The following is a 19,088-nucleotide window of genomic DNA, read 5'->3' as shown; positions in this document are numbered from 1 at the left end:
TTATTAAAAACACTATTTCCACGATTTGCTTTGTCTTTAAATGACATTGTTGGGCCGATTTCTGGTATAAACTGATGAATTTTCAGATTTGTGAGCAGCTGCCGTGCCTGTTGCATCGTGGTCCTCATGCAAAAATCACAATATTAGTCACAGTGATTTTCTTGCTAAACACATTTCTGCCACGTATATTCACATGACAACCACTGCTGAGGACTAGAAGGTTAACCATTCATACCGTGAAGCCAGGACTGACCGTAAAATTAGACAGTTTTCCATTTAAGAGGAAACAGCAAATCAGACTGAACAGCATCCATCCATCACAAGCTGCTGCTGTGCCGTGTGTCAGACTTAAATATCTGCACCAAGTGCCACACTGCAATACTTCATAATGTTATACAGCACCACATATTATCAGTCATTTATCATATAGCCTGGTGAATAGCACAACAAAGCAGCCATCCGCACCAGGAATAAGGTTTTTGTTAGGATTTTTAAAGCCATTTCATCAGTGGGCGTATTAAACCTGTGTGGAAAGTTTATGTGCTGTTGGTCTGTCAGGTCCATATAAAGTAGGATGAACGTAAGGAGACAGTACTGTTTAACTGTTGTTTAATATGTGCACATACATTGTTGTAAAACTACATGTACAAATCGTGTGATGGTTTTAACTGTACAACAACGCAGTCAATACACTTTAAGCCTCAGAAGAATAGAAAACATGAAAAGCCTGTAAAAGTTGCTGCACATAGAGCCTTTGCATTATTCACATTCAGACCACAAATACATTGTATTTATATGCACAATTCAATCCAGATGTTGAGTCAAATGGATATTTATAACTGGCCTGACACAGAAAGATGTTATATTTTACATGGTAAATAAAACTGTGAAAAAATGCTCAACACTGCTGTTGCATTTGTTTAGTATGAGATTCACGGTGAGGTTTACTGAGATTATTTGTACTGCACGTACAGAAGTGCAAAGTGAACATTAAATGCCTGCAGTTGTATGTTAATCAATGCTGTAACTGTAGAGAACTCATCAGCGATAACTGTTCAGAACTTTTGAAGAAGGCCTGGATTGCTGCAAAAACAAATGTTTTAGAGAGAAAATGTTTTAGTTTTCTGTTTTTAATCTCAGATAAATCTGCAGAATACATTTAATTCCTTCCCTTGTCTCGATAATCGGACTGGTTTCTTCATATGTACAAAAAGCTGTAAAAGTGTGAAGTGACCCACTGGCCAAATGTCCTGTAACTCTCTTATATTCCCAGAGCATTACTGGAATTCTCAGCATTCCCAGTTTAGAGTTCACTTCGCTAAACTAAATTCCATCAACAGTGGTCAACCTGTTAGCCCCAGCCTGCATGTGAACACGGCCTCCTGGGACCAATCACATCGTTCCAGACCGTTTGATGACCAGACTCCGGGGACGATGACAGGGGAGGTGTGAAGCAGAGGAGGAGAGAGGGAGGTCGGGCATCAGTCAGTGCCAGGAGGCCTGAGCGGGGCAAACCATAGCAAACCGTCCTGACAGTGCTGAGCCTTGAAAGAGCTGACATCTTTCCCCTAGAGGAGTTTTAAGTGTTAACTTGTTTGAAAAATATGGGAGACCACAGATATAATGACAGATTTTTTTTATATTTTTAGCAGAAGAATGCACACCAGATGACATCAGAGTGGTGATTTCAGGGAGGAGGGATCTTAGAGAAACTCGCCTGTTTAAAAGTGACTTCAGAAAAAAAAAAAAAAATGCCATGGGGGAGTAGACAGCTGGCTGAGTTAGCCCTCCATCACAGCCTTTTTTTAGCCATGCCTTTCTGGTGTAACATGTCTTTTAGGCTGTGTGTAGAGCAACTAGTTTGAGGCGGCTTTACTTGGGAATACATCATTGGAAGAATGTGTTTCTTAATTTCTCTTGTCGCCAACAAAGAGGTTCAGAACTCGCTCTCCTCCAGAATCTCCTCCATGGTCTCCCCCAGTGTTATCTCTCCATCACTGCTGGACAGGCTCTTCCTGGTGAGAAAGTCAAGCCCTGTTGTGTCAAACCCCTTCAACCCCTGACCTTTAAGCTCTCCTAGTCCAAGCCCCCCGATCCCTCCACGCACAGCCACCTGAAGCAGGTTTGGGTGCGTGGTGGAGATGCCGCCCTCGTCGTAGGAGTCGCTCTGCCGAGAGCACTGCGGCCGGCGCCCTTGGGTGCACTTCCACAGGTGCTTGAGGGGAACACCGTGAAAACAGCTCCTGACCTGGAAGTGGTTGGTGAACAGGAAGAGCTGCCAGCGCTTCTTCAGTTCAGTTTGGACCTAAGGTCCGGGATAAAGAGAAATGTCACCAGTTAAACCATGGCAAAGGTCAGCTATGAAAATCACACAGAAGGAGAAACTTACCTCTCCGTTAGCAAAACAGTACAGCACTGCAACCAAGAATCCCTGAAAAGATTGTAACTTATGGTTAATATGGATTTAGAGCAGAAAAACTTGTCAGGTGTGCAATGAACATTCCAGGTGTTACCTGAAACGAGCTGAGGGTGAGATTGATGAAGTTGCGGGCGTAGCGACTGCTGCCCTCCACACATTCGTCTATCAGCACGGTGAAGACCACTTCATGGATTCCCAGCAGAGGAATCAGTACCAGCGTCGCTCTGGCCAAGCTGAAGGGCATTCACAAAAACATACAGTGGTGCATGATTATAGACTGCTGAGCTGTAAAATTTATACTGGCAGATGGTTCTAAGAGCAAAGCACAGAGTAGAGGAGGAAGGAGAGGTTTGTAAATTTATGCATGAGCTTCTCTCCAGTGGTGACATTTATGGAAGCGTAAAGAGGCCAGAGCTTATGGGGGTGACATTTGAATTTGTGCTGAACATGGGAGTGATTAACATTTAAATGTTAAATCAGGAATCTACTGTACTGTTTAAAGACACCACTTAGAAAACAGCTCTCAAGGTCAAACACGTTTCTTTACCTTTGGATTTGGAAGCAGTTAGATTACAAAGGCAGGGGGGAAAATACCTGTATCTGTAGTCGGTAAATTTCACTTGGTCTGCTTTCAGCTTGGACAGCAGCAGCATCAGAATTTTGATGAATATGAAGAAAATGACCTGCAACACACATCAAATGCACATTTAACGGACACGCATGGTGACTTAGTGGCTGACGGGATGAAATTTGCATGAAAACATGCATCTGAGAATGATTCTGTAACGGAGAAATTAGTGATCAGTCACGATGACAGTATACACTCACATGCCCTCACAAGACTGGAAGTGCTAAACACAGTATGAAATTGACATGACGGCCGGCACCAGAGGAACAAGGAGCAACACAATGCATCTGAGGCTGATGTGATCATCAGGTTGATTAGCTGTCCTGCTGTTCTTGGAAAGGTTCAGAAACGTCACTCACCAGCACCGATAAGGTGATCGGGCCCCGTATTATCCACCAGAACCATCTGTTCACAATTGACCAACACCTTAGGAATAAGAGAAGTTTAAAAAGTCAAGCAATGATGCACATTTGAATTGATGCAATGTATTTATTATGAATTATGTAATGAAACACTCACCCTGTGTTTTCATATAAAATTTTGACCACTGTCCATGGCGTTACAAACAGGACAGGCGTTCCTGAGGAGGCAACAACACGATACTGTCAACAGATTCTTCTGAATTCAAATAAGTTCATTGTAAATGTGTGCGTTATATTGATATGACTGATATCATTCATAATATAATCTGTATGTTTGCTTTGAGCCAATTTTAGCTAAACTTCAGTTAAAATTTCATGCATGTTTTGCATATAAGCCAGGTGAAAAAAAATACTATACTCATTCTAATTTGGAAGAATGTGCCAAATACACTTTTTGCTATTCTTGTGATTGTAGTCCCCAAGTCGTCCTTGACTGCCACTTGAATAATACTTAAGTATACTTGAAGTGTAAATAGTTTAAATAGCCAAATTGGCACAACTTTTTGCAAACTTTAAGTGCGCTGAAGTCCACCAATGACCATTCAAAACACGGTTGCAGTACAATTGTATTATATCACCAATGTGTTTGAAATATTCTTAAATAGACCTTAAAATGAAGTAAAACATATTGACAATGTTAAAGTACACTTTAATTAAGCTAATACTGTATCACAAAGAACTAAGTACATTTTATTACTATCAAAAGTATTTGCAATTTAGTACACTTTTTAAAACAACACTTAAGTACAATTCATAAGACACTTATAATAAAGTGCATTTCAAGTATTGCAGAATCAGTATATTCATTTTTAATAAATTTTAGTACAACTTAGTGACACCTTTTAAAAATATGTTAAGCATAAAAAGTGAAAGTGTACTTGATTTTTCTACTTAAATTATATTTCTAATACACAACAGTATACTACTTTACTTTAATGACTGTAGAGATATACTGTGAAAGCCTGAGTCCCTGAAAAGCTGCACCATCATCCTTCCAAATATGGATAAACACAGACACACAACAGCTCATTCATACTTTACCCCATCCTAGCAGCATGTATTTCTTCAGCAGTCGTCTCTTGGTCAGCACAGCTGTGAAGAGCAACGTGTGGAGGAAAATGGCCTCGACCAACAGCCAGAAGTAGTTACAGGCCACAAAGTACTCCATGCACACTTGGGAGAATTTGCACATCAAGACTATCTGTTGAAGGATATGTTGAATTAGTCTTGCAAAATAAATTGGCTGAATCAAAGCACTTTTGTTGATTCACAGGTGCTTTACTGTGTACCTTTAAAAAAGGCCCAGTACTCAAGTATCCAGTAATATGTGAATAATTAAAACAGGATTTTTATACCGCAGAGCTTGAGTAGGAGCTCCATCCAGGGTCATCCTTGGGTAGGTTGGAATACATGATGTATAACATGATTTCCTTTGAAATGACAGCCATGGCTCTCAGGATGAACGACACAAACAGATTCATGTGGATATAGTTCCTGGTACAGTGGAGCTTCCTGGTAAGCAGATACGGGAGCAATTTGAGGAAGGCATTGATTCCTGTGCAACTGTAAAAGCATTACTGAGAGCATGTCATAACATAAGTGAATGAAAAATGAGTCAGGCACATGTGACTACATGGTTTTTATAATGTTGTTTGTAATGACTTGTCATCCTCATGATCTTGTAAATATCTCTTTACGCCCCCTCTTCCTAGTGGGCCATCCAATACTGTGAAACCATGCACATCATCATCGTGGGTTAAAGCTAGTAAATCTGCCCCATGCCTTATTGACTGTCTATTAGAATGACTAATAGAGGCTGCATCATGACAAGTGAAGGGCAAGTAGCTGTTTAACTGTCAGTGTAGCTTCAGCCGCGGCTGCTTTAGTTTTGCTTTAACACCTTTAAAAGATCTACTATAAATAAAAGAAGGTGTCGGTAGAGATGTAGCCTCAGTACTTAAACTTACCCATCACATTTTTTACAGACTTAAATGTACCATGAAGCACTGTTTTGAAGCTTGTATGGCTGCCTCTTGCTATTCGTCTATGCAAGCAATTTATCATGCAAACATGCTTGCAAGATAAATAATGTTATCGCCACAGATAGAAATGATGGCCAAAGCTACACAAATACGATCAACCTCGGAATAGAGCAAAAAGATCCTTTTTCTGCCCTTTCTCCACACAAACTGTACACTTTCATCTGCAAGAACACCAGGAACATCTCTACCCCACCCACTGACCTCAAAATGCCCATCAGGAGAGTGGCCAGTGTGAGGGAAGTCAGGGACAGGGAATAGCCAATGATAGAGATGAGCCTGAGGGCCGTGTGGCGGTGCATTTCATCCTCCTGGACACACACAGATGCACACATCCAGGAAAATTGATGGAGAGAACACAACACTTCTTCATATGTTTCTAATGACAGACAGTCTGGGACAGTTGTCTAGAAAACAATCCATGAATCACCAAATAAAGACCTGCTTTTCAGATGCAACACGCGGGGGGAGCAGAACCTTTAACACCCTCCTCCTCACCTTGTCTTTGAAGTAATGATCCTCCTTACACTCTGAGTCATCCCTCCAGGGATCAGAGGAATTCTCCCTCTGTCGCCATCTCCCATTTTCTAAACATTCTCGGTGTGCCCTCCTGGAGTCATCTGCAGGTGAATCAAAGACACAGTAGTATGCATGGTTTCTCCCCTCAATACGCTTAATAATTCTAACTGTGCAAGAAGGAGAATTATTCTACCAGTGTGAGCTTTTTGTTCTTTATCTCTGGTGGGACAACCAGTGCAGTGCATGTTTTTTTTTATTACTGTACATAGTTTTGATTTAATGAATTATTAATATGAATCACTTTCAGACTTAGTGCTGACAACAATGGTATCAATTAAATTGTCTGGAGGCTTGAGAAAGACATTTATTTCATTGCATGGAATAGGACAGGGATACAAGGGGATTAACAAATCATGGTAATTAAGTCAGACCACAGTGGCAAAAGTGATACAGAAAATCACAAAGGATGGACTTAAGAAATGATGTCAATGTCCTCCACTGCAAGCTTTCACCTTGTCATGCTGGAGAATCACTATGCAAGTTCAGCAGAGCTGGCAAAAGCTGTGGAAAGCCAAACTGGAGTGACTGTTTCATCTCACGCAGTAAGAAACACCTTGCATGGAGGTGGAATGCATGGCTGTCACATACGCGGCTCAAGCCAAATAATAAGACAGTCCATTTAGCCTTTGCCAAGGCCTATACTGACAAAGGTCTGATGTAACCAACGTCAATCTTTCTGGATTTGATGTCATCCAAAATGCATGGCGTTGCAATGGTACAATGAGAAATACATGATCCCCACAGTGAAGTATGGCAGTGCATGAGTGCTGAAGGTGTGGGGTAATTGGACGTCACTGATCATGAGTAAGTAGATGTACTGCAAAATCTTGAAAGAGAAGATAGTTCCCTCCCTCCGCACTTAAACATTTAACTTAGCGGTTGAATGCCTCATGCTGTGACAAGTCTTGTGATTTGCTCAGTGATCTTGAAATGAATGAATTGACAAAGAAAGTCTGAATAGCAGCATTTTGTCATACTGTACATAGTGTAATATGGTCAAAACTACAAAGACATTTACTGGATTACTGGAAGACACAACATTACCCTCGCTGATCCACGGTAAGTAAGAAGGACAGGGGACCGACACATTCCCAGGAGACGAATGGGGCCAACACACGAAAATGTCAAACGTTCCTTTACAGTAAATTCCTGTAAGACAAGAATAATGAGGATTTCACAATAGTAATAACGATCAACATATGTAACGTTAGACAGAGGCTCACCAGTTTCTGGGAGTGTGCTTAGAGTTCTGTTGCAGCTCTCCGAGTATTCGGTCCGCTTAGCTATCAGACTTTCAAGCACTGAGCCTGTTCCCTGCAGGTTGGTTTAAAAAGTGAGAGAAGTTTGAAAGGGTTATTAAGGAGTACATGAAGATTATTATATGTACATTCATCCTACAAAACAATGATCATTTAAATCATCATTTCATTTTCCATTCCACCCCAAATTAGCACTGTGGAATACCAACACTTGGCTTCAATGTAACACATTAGCACACAGTTGCCTATTTTCACATCCATTAGACACATTGCAAACCTTAGCATTCATTTAAAGTTGTATTTCTGCCCAAAATCAAGGTATTTGCTTTTCTTTTAGCTCTGTTTTGGTCACCACCAACCCCACAAGTTAGCGAGCAAGCTTCGTCTGCTGTTTGGTGATGTTCAGGTTGTAGAGGATGGCTTTATTAAAGGGTTGTCACTGAAAGCAGCAGCCTGCTGTGGCTGAAAACAAGTGGCTCGGCGCATGGGGACATTTTTGGTAGAAACCTGTAAAATGAGCTTGAGATGAAAGTGGTAAGAATGTATCAAGAGTAAGATTGTGGGTTTTAAGCTGGAAGCTGAAAGATGCTAAAACTCTGAGTAGAGCTGAAGGAAACTGCAGAGTAGGGTAATAATTCTCTGTGGCTTCATCACTAAAAGCCACTTCTTTCACATTACACTTGAATATGTATAGTATACCGTGTGCAGTTTAGAGATCCAAGGAAAGGATCAGTGAGTCAAGCAGTCTAGTTTAACTAAAAAGCCCGTCACTCTCTCTGCTACCAGGGGAGGGACATGGGAGATGCCAGGTTAACTAGGGGGATGCATTTTGGTCATTTTGCTAACAAGGATGGTTGTTCTGATGTGAAACTCACTGAGTGAACATAACTATTCTTAAGAAATTTGGTTTGATCACTGAGAATTCTTATATGCAGTGTTGTCCACAATTGCCATTTAGCTCAAGAATGCTCATTCAGTGCACATTCAGTTGAACATTCAGTCTAGTCATCATTTCAAGTTATAAGACTGAACTCATGACTTCTTCATTATCCTGAATGTAACAACACAATTTATCATTTGAGAATGATGATATTATATAAAACTGATTCATGATATAGAACGATTTACAGAGTAAGTGCATTTGCTCACCAACTCATTTCACTGTATCTGCAGCCTCTGAATGGATGTGATGAGCAGCGGTCGTTGCAGTATTTGCATTTACCCACTTGGTGGGAGTATTTAATAAGGACCACCTTTGCTTGCGGAGGTGATATTTTTCACCTGAGCATAATCTGTAATTGATAGAGGCAATTTATCAGTGGCCATCTGCATTAGTGTCTTTGAACAGTCTATGGGTGTGTCCCTGACTAAAGGTTATCGTATGTGACAGCTATCATATTAATTAATTTCCAGGTACGAATGATTCTTCCTGACTGAACATTAGTGAAACAAATTTCCTTTTTTTGAGAAGCAAGCTGCAGACCACAGCTGCCCTCTGCCATTCATAATTCAGTGTCAGGGACGAGGACAGTGGCTCTCCTATCTCGGCCAAACAGTCCCAAGCTTCACACCCCAGTGAGAAAGCAGCTGAACTCTGCAACCTCTTTATGTCCGTTTGACTACCTTGTGGCTTATCTGCCACCTGTGCCACAAAGATTTCTCATTTGAGCTGGCTGACAGAGGACGTTTCAATCCACTGGGGCTCGTCTTGTCAAGACCCTGTCCAGATCGCCATCACCAATGAAAGAAGGACAAGAGATGCTGTCTCCCCGTCTTCTCTGTTGTCTCCCATGAGAATAAGCCTGTTTCAAATTCAGCAGCAGACTCAAATCCCTCGATATTTGACTATAGTATAATATTGAAGATGAAAGTGAATTTGCACAAAACTTATAAGTGCTTATATTGGAAGCATTTCTCAGTTCTTTCTCCCTCATTTGATCTTCAAAACAGATACCAAGCTGTTTTTCAAGCATGTCACTAATCTGTGATTTTCAGGAAATGATACCAGAAGTAGATATTATGGAACATGCATATGGGCAGTGGGACCTCCTACAGCCCAAACCCCATTTGAAAAAAGACAAATTAAAATAAAAAGAACTGATCGCATGCTGGATTTTTAATTTCTCCACAATCTAAGGTCTTCGCTGTGTTTCATGAGAAATGTGGCGTGTTATATTGTCTCATACATTAAATCAGATGGAGAATTTTATTGTGGAGCCAAGTTCTGTTGAAAAAAACAGACAGCACCAGGTTTGATTGTGGCTCACTGTAAAATCCAAAGTTAATCGAAGGCCTAACGTGTATGTGTGTGTGTGCATGTGTACGTTCAGTAATAATTTACCTGGTGGTTGAAGAAAACAAGGAAGAGTAAGAGCAGGAATGTGTGTCCTGCTGGGGTCTGGCTCCTCTTGTGCCAGGTTGGCAGCGGGGTTGGCATGGTGCTGCGTGTTTACATTGAAAGCAGGTGGTTTCTGGGTTCTCAGCTGGATTTCCACTTCATACCTCACCCCTGCGCTCGCAAGGCCCCTAACTCATCCTCTTGTTATCTCCCTTCATGCACTCAGCGCTGCTCCCCTTGCCTTGCCGAACCATATATAGTTGATTTGAAGTTGATTTCCTCATAGGCAGCTCCAGAAAGATTTATTCAGGATTTCCTGGATGAACAGAAAATGTTCTTCTGCACTTTGAGATGCTTGCTGCACACTAATTTTCCTCAAAATCAGATTTTTCCCAACAGTTTTCCAAGAATCCAAGCTCTTTCAATAATCTTTGACTTGTCGAAAAAGTTACCTCCCAATGATCTCAGATGGAAGACGATCCTAGCTGAAGAAATCCTCGGCTGCAGCTCCAGCTCCAGCCCTCCTGTCTATGAGGACCTCTCTGGCTGTGAAGGAGTTGGATCTCTCTGTCCTCCCTATAGACACAGTGCAACTGAGAGCGCCTGTGGATCCTCACCGACAGATCGCCTCTCCCACCCCATCCTCCCCTAACCAATCAAGATAAGGCCTGTGGAGAGTCGGCTACATAACCGGACTAATTTTGTTGTCCAGGACAATTGATCACACAGAAGGAAATGGGCACACTGGCTAGGTGTAACATATGAACAGCCATGATGAGCACATACGCACACTTAAATACAAGCACATATATTAAAAAACCCTAATATATGCATACATGCAATGGCAAAAACCACCTGTACTGTAGACAGAGAGGGAAGGCACTGACCCTTCCCTTCTATTTAGCTATCTCACAGTAACTGGGCATTACCCAGGATTTCTGACACTAATGGGGATCTAGTGTAAACTAATAGCACTGAAACCAAACACAGGCAAGCAAATGGGAGAGGAAAGAGCCAAAGCTGTCTGCACAAGCCTCGTGCCCTGCGTAACACCTGTTTCAATACACGTTTCTAGGCATTTAATTTAAAAGTTTGACAGCAAGGAACGGAGGTGGGGGCAGGTTTTTTTGTTGCTGTTGTTACCAATCTAATACTAGAAAGTAGAAGAAAGTAATAACTTGAAGAAAGTAATAACATTATTAGTTCTTTTATTAGTTGCTGAAGTTGAAGGATTTTGGTTGGTTAGTTGGGGGGCGTGCACAAGCTAAAAAACAACTACTGACAACATCTAATGTATTATTGCCTTACAAAGCCACTAATGTGCAAGCATTTCCCTGTCTGCATGTCCAACAAACACAGAGTAACATTAGAATTGATTTCTAGTTGTGTTTCTTGATCCCTGATAACTATAAGTCCACTATTCACTCTTCTTGTAGCTTTGTTGTTGAAAAAAATGCCTGGCTCGTTTGCTTCATCTACCTGCTTTGCTGATGGTGGGCAAGAATCCTACAGAGGTTTTATCAGATTTTTCTCATTGAAACCTGCTGTGAAGCCAGATTGATGATAGTTAAATTCGAAAGCTTTTAAAGCCAAAGTTTGTGAAGCAGAAATGAGCTAAAAGAGGCTAAAATGCTCCACAGAGCTACAGTTAGGTGATTATTACTAGTAGGATCATTACAAACAACATGCTTCACATGACATGCAGTCATTTGAGTTAATGTTTACATGGAAATATTGATTAATGCAGTCACATGGGCATTTACAGAGGAGCCATGTATAAGGAAAAAGCAGCAGTGTTTTGAACTGCAGGAGCAAGCCTCAGTGATGCATCATGTGGAATTGTAATTATTTTTTTATTGCATGGTGATATAATTTTCAAATGGCCCTTTGGTATGAATGTGACAGAATCCATTGCAGAGAAAATATATAGAATATTATACTGTTTCAGGACCTCACAGTGCACCAATCATGCCTTTATTTGTGACTGTGATGAAAGAAAGAAGTGGTGAAATGTAATATTTTTTTCTGCTCTGTAAGCATAACAATATGCAGCCGAGACTGGCCATACGTCCACATCGTGTCTTAACTAACAGACAGTAAAGAAGAGGTTTAGAGCAGAGGGGAAAAAACATATATCAAAAGATTTCATTGTGATTTGAAAAGATTTAAATGGCAGTAAAGCACTTTGAAGCAGACATGGCCTCGGGGTGCTAGAATAGCAGGATTCATTTCAAGTTGGTCTCAGCGGGAAGGAAAGAGGCTGAAGAGGCTGTCGAGGAGGTAATATGAGGTTTCAAGTGGGCCCATTTGAAACCCACATAATGGTTTAGATGGTGGAAACCTCTCTGAAGGTCCTTGCTCTGCTACAAAAAGGTATATTCATCAGAGCTTCATTAGATGTAAACCTAAAAGCTCAGTCACCGCAGATTGGAAGTTCAAGCATTTTAACCTTAAACCTTTAAACCTTTTAAGTTCCAGTGTGGAGGTTTCATACCTGATAACGCTGGGATTGAAAGATAAGGGAATTTTTCCAGCACTCTGCCCTGGACCATCCCACCACACACTGTCCACATACCTCTTACATTTAGACAAGGCTACACACAGTGAATCCTAAAATCACCACAACTCAACCACTTGCTGTAAAATGTGTTTTAACACTCTGTAAATACACCTTCAAAGCACACATTAAAAATATAACTTAAATTTCACCAAAAATATATTTTACTGTCGTATACATCGTATACGATTTATGTAAACGTACGGGAAATATACTTTAAGTGCGCTAAATAAGTATGTATTTTATTTTCACTTGGGACTTAAATGCTAAAGGAGCCAGGTACTTTTTTCAGAAGCTGGTGGAGACCAAAACAGACCTAAAAACAGAGTATTGGACTTTCATTTGCTTGGTCAGAAACAGTACTGCACCAAATGAATACTAGTGATGCTGCATGTCTGCTGTATGTGAAAAAAGGATGGTCTTTGCCATGTGTCATTGATGTGTTTGCACATGTTCCGCTGCCCCCAAGTGGCCAAATATATATATATTTTGACACAGGTAGTATCTTTGGGCTGCTGGCAGGGTCGATGATAGTGTTAGCAAACAGAGGAAGTTTTTTTTCTAAATGCATGGCATTGCTGAATTACCTTTTGAATGTATTATAGTGTTGTAGGTATCTGGATTAAAACACTGGCTGGGGAGACAGCTGATCCAGATTAGTAAAATACGGTTGTACTCAAAATGAAACAAGCAAGTCAACCCAACAACGTCATCTTAAGAATACTGAATGAAGCAGTGACATAAACGGCGTATCAGTTAGCCACAGTGGATCAGACACAAGTCTTTTTTTACTCATTACAGTAACCATAAATAAAATAGATTACTGTCTCATAAAAGCTGACCTAATCAGTGACAGTGTAGTAAAAAGGGCAGCTGGTTTGGCAACATGCCCTGGACAAAGTATGTTGTCATTGTAAAAGAATTAGGAGCAGGAGCAATAACTGTCTTATTCAATTTTAAACCAGCTGCAGAGCTGATTTCAACTCAAGTTAGTAGACAAACTGTGAGTCAGGCCGTAGAAAAAGCCTGTATTCTCATGCATAAGACTGTTTCATAAGACAATTTCTGTTTGCCACATTCAAAACATGCCGGCAGATATATCTGATTTACATGGAGCTTAAATTATACAGTCTTATATGTTTCTGCTACTTAAATCCACACAGTTAATAATGCTTGGATTTACCCTTTATGGTGTAAATGTGCAGTTGCATAGTTGTGTACTTGACCTGCATCACATCCAGAAGAGAGGGAGTCTAATCCCACTTCAGTGGTTTCATAACGAACAGCATTTAATTCTCAAGTGTTTTGCTGTGGTATCTGGGTTAAGATGTATATACATGATTGTCAGAGGAGATAAACACAGGAGCCAGACGTCGAACAAAGCGAAAGCTCAGGACTGAAGTCAAGCTTCCTTTTATGTCCTTTATGTAGAGCAGGAGCATAAGATGGATGGCTCATCTTTTGCCAGCTTATATGGCCTGCAAATAGACATATTTTATTGCATTCCAGATTCATGAGAAGTGATATTTTGTTTCATTTCACATGAAGTACGTTACATTTATGGCGATTCAAATCACATGTCAAGAAACAATATCAATATATTCCTCCTACAGCTCAGTTCAGTTGTCAGGGGTCAGGGGTGTTGCTGCAGTGAGGTGACTTGGGTAATGTGTAAAAAGTCTAACTTTAAAGCTTAATAGCAAAGAATAGTGTGTGGCAAAGGATGATCAAATTAAAGATGTATAAATGAATATAGAATTTATTTGTGACCGCAAAATGATTAGCTGATTGTTTCATTTTCTTAGCAGCTGAAAGCTGCATCTGTTTATTTTCAGCCGCTTGAGGGCAGCAGAACAAGCTGTGAACACAATGGGGCTTTGTCAGCTTACAATTGTTGCAGAATTGTTACATTTACACGACATTTAAATCGACAGAGTTCATTTAGCTACCACAAAAAAGTAGCTAGAAATAAAGCACAGCATCAGCCTTCATTTGAAGTTGAGTTTCAGTCCACCAGATGAATGTCAAGTCCAGCATCCACTCTCCTTTAGCTCTGTTTTGGTGTAGTTTCAGAGGCTTTTTTGCTGCCAGTGTGGCTGAAAACAAGGTCTATGAGAGCAGCGAGAGTGAAGTTAATCAGAACAGAACCAAAACCATAAACTGAAACACTGAAGCGCTCTCTAGGACTGAGTTTTGTTGTAAGGCTTGTTGCTCGCCTACAAAAGGACTGGTGGACTCACTGTGGAATATACTGCGTGCATGTGTGTTTAAGTGCACTAATGGGTCATATGTTAAAGGAAACTCCACTTTCAGATGGTTGTACAGTATATCATTGGTTTTATGTTATTCAGTGCATTCCAGGGGTCACTGTCAGATGAAGTGTTACCTCATCTACTTTGATTAACTGCTCTTTCGCAGAAAGTGTTTTTACAACCCCTTGCAGCAAGGCTAGAAACATGTTGTTTTCAATTTTAGATGGGCATGTGGGCTCATAAATAAAGCTTGTTATCCAGCCAGTGCCTGCACTTGTTAGAAATGTCACTTATCTTCTGGCTGTATGGCATTCTTTGGGGTTTACTGTTGGTGGACAAATTGTTCAGTGCTTCGTCTACCTGTGGATTTCTTGACTGTCTCAACTGTAAAGAAACAAAACTTCGACTGAAACTGGCTTTCTGTTATGAATATGTTGCACAAAGTTCCCTTCAGCCCACACAAATAGCCATAAATTCAGTGATATTCAAGTGAAAGTTGAAAGAGGTCAGCAACATTAACATGCCTGTATGAATCTCTCCACTAAACCCCACCTCAGTGCAGGTCCATCCTCAGTTAGCATAGGGGGGTGGTGTTCTTACACGTATTAGGTAAACACAGCACTGCAAATGTTTACGATCTCCTGCAAATGGGTTAGAAAGTGTTTAGCAGACAGGACAGGTGCTATGTGGAAGGTTAAACAGGTTGCAGTGCCGGTGCGTAAACTGTTTGGGTCTCTGATGCCTGCAGGCCTGCCCTGCTATGTTTGGGAGTTGGAGCTTTGGCCATTTTTCAGGTGAAGAGTACAAACATTTCCTGGTAAAGAGGCAGCCTGGTGTGAGGATGCAGTAAAGGTATTAGTGGCTAAGGTTAAGTGATGAGAAAACAAAGATAATATACTAATGTTGGCTCATGATCTGTTAAGTAATGGTTTAATAGATTCACCAATAATACAATTGCATCGTTACTGGACAGCCCCATCCTGTTGGATGTGTGGACCAAACTTTGCAGCAGGATGCAGAAAAATTCACAATCATTTTCTAAATGTTTCCTTTCTTTGACACCTGCACTCATGTGTTGTGCAAACTGTACAGTCTGCATTAGTTTGTATGTGAGCAAATGCATATACAGCACATACAGAACATGTGCATGTATCCTCCATGTGTTTACATTCTTGGTGAGGCAGAGAGATGGTGGGGGAGAGGTGGGCGAATGGCAGCTCTCAGCCGGAAAAACAAACAGGCTGAGGGCCACAGAGAGAGCCCAGAGCCCAGGGACGCTCAGGAACATCCTGTCCACCGGTCTGCCTGGGTCAACACCAGACACAGCTCCAGGCACCGCATCGCTCCGTCGCCACACAACAGCATCAGAACCACATCAAGGTGGTGATCGCCCCGAGGGTTGTGCAAGAAGGAAATCACTGTTTTCTTTATGATTCCAGCAACCTACAGGAGAAAGACATCAAAGCGGCATGATCTATTAACTGAGGCTTTGCAGCTGCATGTTTTCCTTTGAATCTGGTTCTCCAGCAGGTTTTCACACATAATTTCCTCACCGACCAATTACAGCTTTTCACACAAATATTTACTCCCAATTGGCAAAAAACTGATTAAAACATTAAAGAACATTGTTTTTAATAAATGTTTGGGAAATCGTTTGATCATAAAGTGAAGGTTTTTGCATATTTAAAGGGTGCTCCACTGATTTAGCATTGCACTCATGACGTTGGGGAGCATCTGAGAGAGAGATTTAAAAAAAGAAAGGTCAAGATTGAAGCAGCAGAGGCTCAGATTAGTATGAGTCAAGCTCCAAAAAGGCTCCTGCATTTCCATAATGCAACAAACAGGGTTTTCTGCAGACCCCCCCGCTGGGTGAATGCGCCTGTCTTCCCTGCTCCCGCTTTAAAACGGAGGCTTCTTCACTTTCCATGGCCGTGCAATGCAGTTGATTTGTCACTAGCCTTCACCTGCTTACACTTGGTGCTTTATATAGAAACATACACTGCACAGATACAGTCCGTGAGATTCATTGGAATGAGCCGATGGACATGAAAGGCTAAGCAAACAGAGAAATCACTGACTCGCGTAGTCATGACACCACATTTCCTGGTCTGACTCATTAGCGACACAGGATAAGTAAATATAAAGTGTAATGAGAATGCTGTAGGAGGATCAGGGAAGATCTAAATATACAACACAGACCGGTTGGTACTTTTCCTACACTGATGTAATCTGCTGTCACATTTTCAGTATCATACGGTAGTAGTTAGGGTGAAATAATGGCTTGAAATGTCTGCTTTAAACAGTTTTTTTTTTTTTTTTTTCCAGCAATGCTGGTTCTCTGTCTAACATATGGACACCTATCCTCCACCAACTAGCTGAAGGCGCTTTTCAATTGAAGCCAGAATCCTGCAGCGGGACATTACATTGGCCATTGAGGAGGTTAACAGGGCTGTGACACAGGACTCAACCCTCTAATTCCCTTTCATCAGCTTTATATGTCCTTGGGCTTGGATGAAGCTAAATGAGTGATGCTTCCAATGCTGCACATCATCCGCCTTCGCCCCCCTGCTCTCTCCTTCCCTGCTGCACATTCAAGTGGTTTTTCTCTTCTTTTTTCTCTTTGAATGTGACTTTAAATATGTTGCAGTTAATAAAAAGTCATATTATTAACACACATTCATGTTTTTTGGAGGAGGCCTGCTGGAGATGGAGAGAGAGGACTCTGGTATATAAAAACAGAAAGGGGGGAATTTTTCAGGCCAGCACCCCAAAGATTTATCATCCATTTACATTCTCCCAAACACACACTCAACACCACAGTCCAAACACAGGGCAAAGACTCCTAAATAACCTCACATGGTCACATGTACAATTGAACTTTTCCACTGTAACTTTTGATCAACATGTTGCCACACTTGAGTGAATTTATGAATAAAGAAGGGGCTTTTTTTTTAAGAGCAGATTAAAACAGGCGTTCTGAGTTTAAAAACCATCAATGATCATTGATGAGCATTGTAATCAAACATGTTTGTTCATCTGGGTGGTTTATGTTTATGAGAGGGGTCAGGAGAAGTTGTTTAGACAAAAGATAATTGGAGATGTTCAAGCAGGTGAAGGGTTTAGTTTGGATGAGGCGGCGTTCCAATGAAGTAATTCAAAAATAACTGTCAAGGAATCATTAAATTACCGAGCAATTTCTTCGAAATCATATTTGGATCATCTGTTCTGTTTCTTTTGCGTGTTTCCAGTATTCCTCAAGTATGTCTCTTTCTCCATCTGTTAGCATGAACGCACGCTAATGGAGGGAGATTGTTTTGCTCAAGCTGGCAGATAACGATCAAATAATTAATATTTCAAACGTTTATCTACTCCTCGTGGCAGCTCTGTATACACACACTCTACAGAGCTGGACATTTTTGGCTGCTGTTTCATTACAGAAAGTTTCTCTGTTTTGTTTGTTCTTTAAGTGAGCGATAACAACAGTCATACCAGAGCGTGAGGATGCAGAAGGAGAGAGTCAAAGGGACACAGAGGAAACACAACATTAAGTCGTGAATGATTGTGCCGCTGCAAGGTCACTGCAGTCCAATGAGGGCTGTAACAATAATCATGGTTTATGAATACGGGTGTTAATCTGTACTGGGCTTAATTAACTGGGGCCAAGAATGTTCTGTAGGCCCCTATTGATCATCCAGTTTCTCCAACTCTCTGCACTCTGTTTGCATGAAGCACAGATGTGTTTAGTAAGATGCGCCATGTAAAAACATCTAATCTGACACAATGAAGTGTATTTCAGGTAGAGTCAAGAAAAAAAACATCCCAGGCTTTGAATTCTGCGCATGGCCTCCAGAGGAAGCCATGTTTGTATGCTCTGCTTAAGATAGCTGTTGATGTAGATTTCTGCTAACATAAATAATCATTCTAGCATTCCTGTCTTGCACATGCAACAGTCCAACAGCGGCACACACATGGGGCCCCAGCAGTTGTGTCCACGCTAATGACTGAAACCACCATTCCAGGTTCGTCCATCTCCGCGGCCAATGAACTCTGGAGACGTGTCCACCATGGTGGGTTTAGAGAAGAGAGTAACAGCAGACCGTCCGCCTGGAGTCACTTTCAACAATGAGAGAGAGCAGAAGCTCTGTCAAACACAGGGAGCATGGGAGCAGGGATGCATCCAAAGTTTGGTTTTATTTTATTACTTTGGCAGTTAACAGTTCACAGAGGCCCAGACATTAAAGCAGCACAGGGTAATATCTTACACTGACAACACCAAATTAGTAGGGAAATGTAACCTGGAAAAAGGATACAATAAAAGCTAATCTAATCTAACTTTTTCAGTGCCCACTGATTACGTTACAGGACACCAGTAAACTAATGGCCTTCTCTGAAGTGGCTGGTGAGTTTCGAAGTGTGTTGTTTGTGCACTCAGTTTTGCCCCTAAGGAGAGTTTTCTCATTTTAATACAACACAAATTTGGTATTTCATTTTCACATTTTGGTTTAAAAGTTGCAAATTTACAATTCAATTGTGCTGCCTTCAGGCTGCAGCGCAGTTTTGTTCTGTCTTCTGCTCAGTACGCTCTGTGCAGCTTG

At 41.1% G+C, this 19,088-nt stretch overlaps 1 protein-coding gene across 1 annotated transcript; it reads right to left on the bottom strand.

Annotated features, from left to right (window-relative positions):
• Positions 1-1,936: 1,936 nt before the first annotated feature.
• LOC139349877 (glucagon-like peptide 2 receptor) lies at positions 1,937-9,783 on the bottom strand. Its single transcript, XM_070990917.1, has 13 exons — positions 9,688-9,783; positions 7,311-7,401; positions 7,132-7,236; positions 6,007-6,128; positions 5,713-5,819; positions 4,825-4,981; positions 4,511-4,670; positions 3,567-3,627; positions 3,407-3,473; positions 3,014-3,102; positions 2,514-2,652; positions 2,390-2,431; positions 1,937-2,305 (listed from the first exon to the last, which is right to left on the bottom strand). Exons 1-13 carry the CDS (start codon positions 9,781-9,783, stop codon positions 1,937-1,939), a joined length of 1,605 nt encoding a protein of 534 aa, XP_070847018.1.
• Positions 9,784-19,088: the final 9,305 nt, after the last annotated feature.

Source organism: Chaetodon trifascialis, chromosome 21, assembly GCF_039877785.1.
Source record: "Chaetodon trifascialis isolate fChaTrf1 chromosome 21, fChaTrf1.hap1, whole genome shotgun sequence".
Lineage (NCBI taxonomy): Eukaryota > Metazoa > Chordata > Actinopteri > Chaetodontiformes > Chaetodontidae > Chaetodon > Chaetodon trifascialis.
Note: the sequence above shows the minus strand (reverse complement) of the source record. Positions and strands in the feature narration are given on the sequence as shown.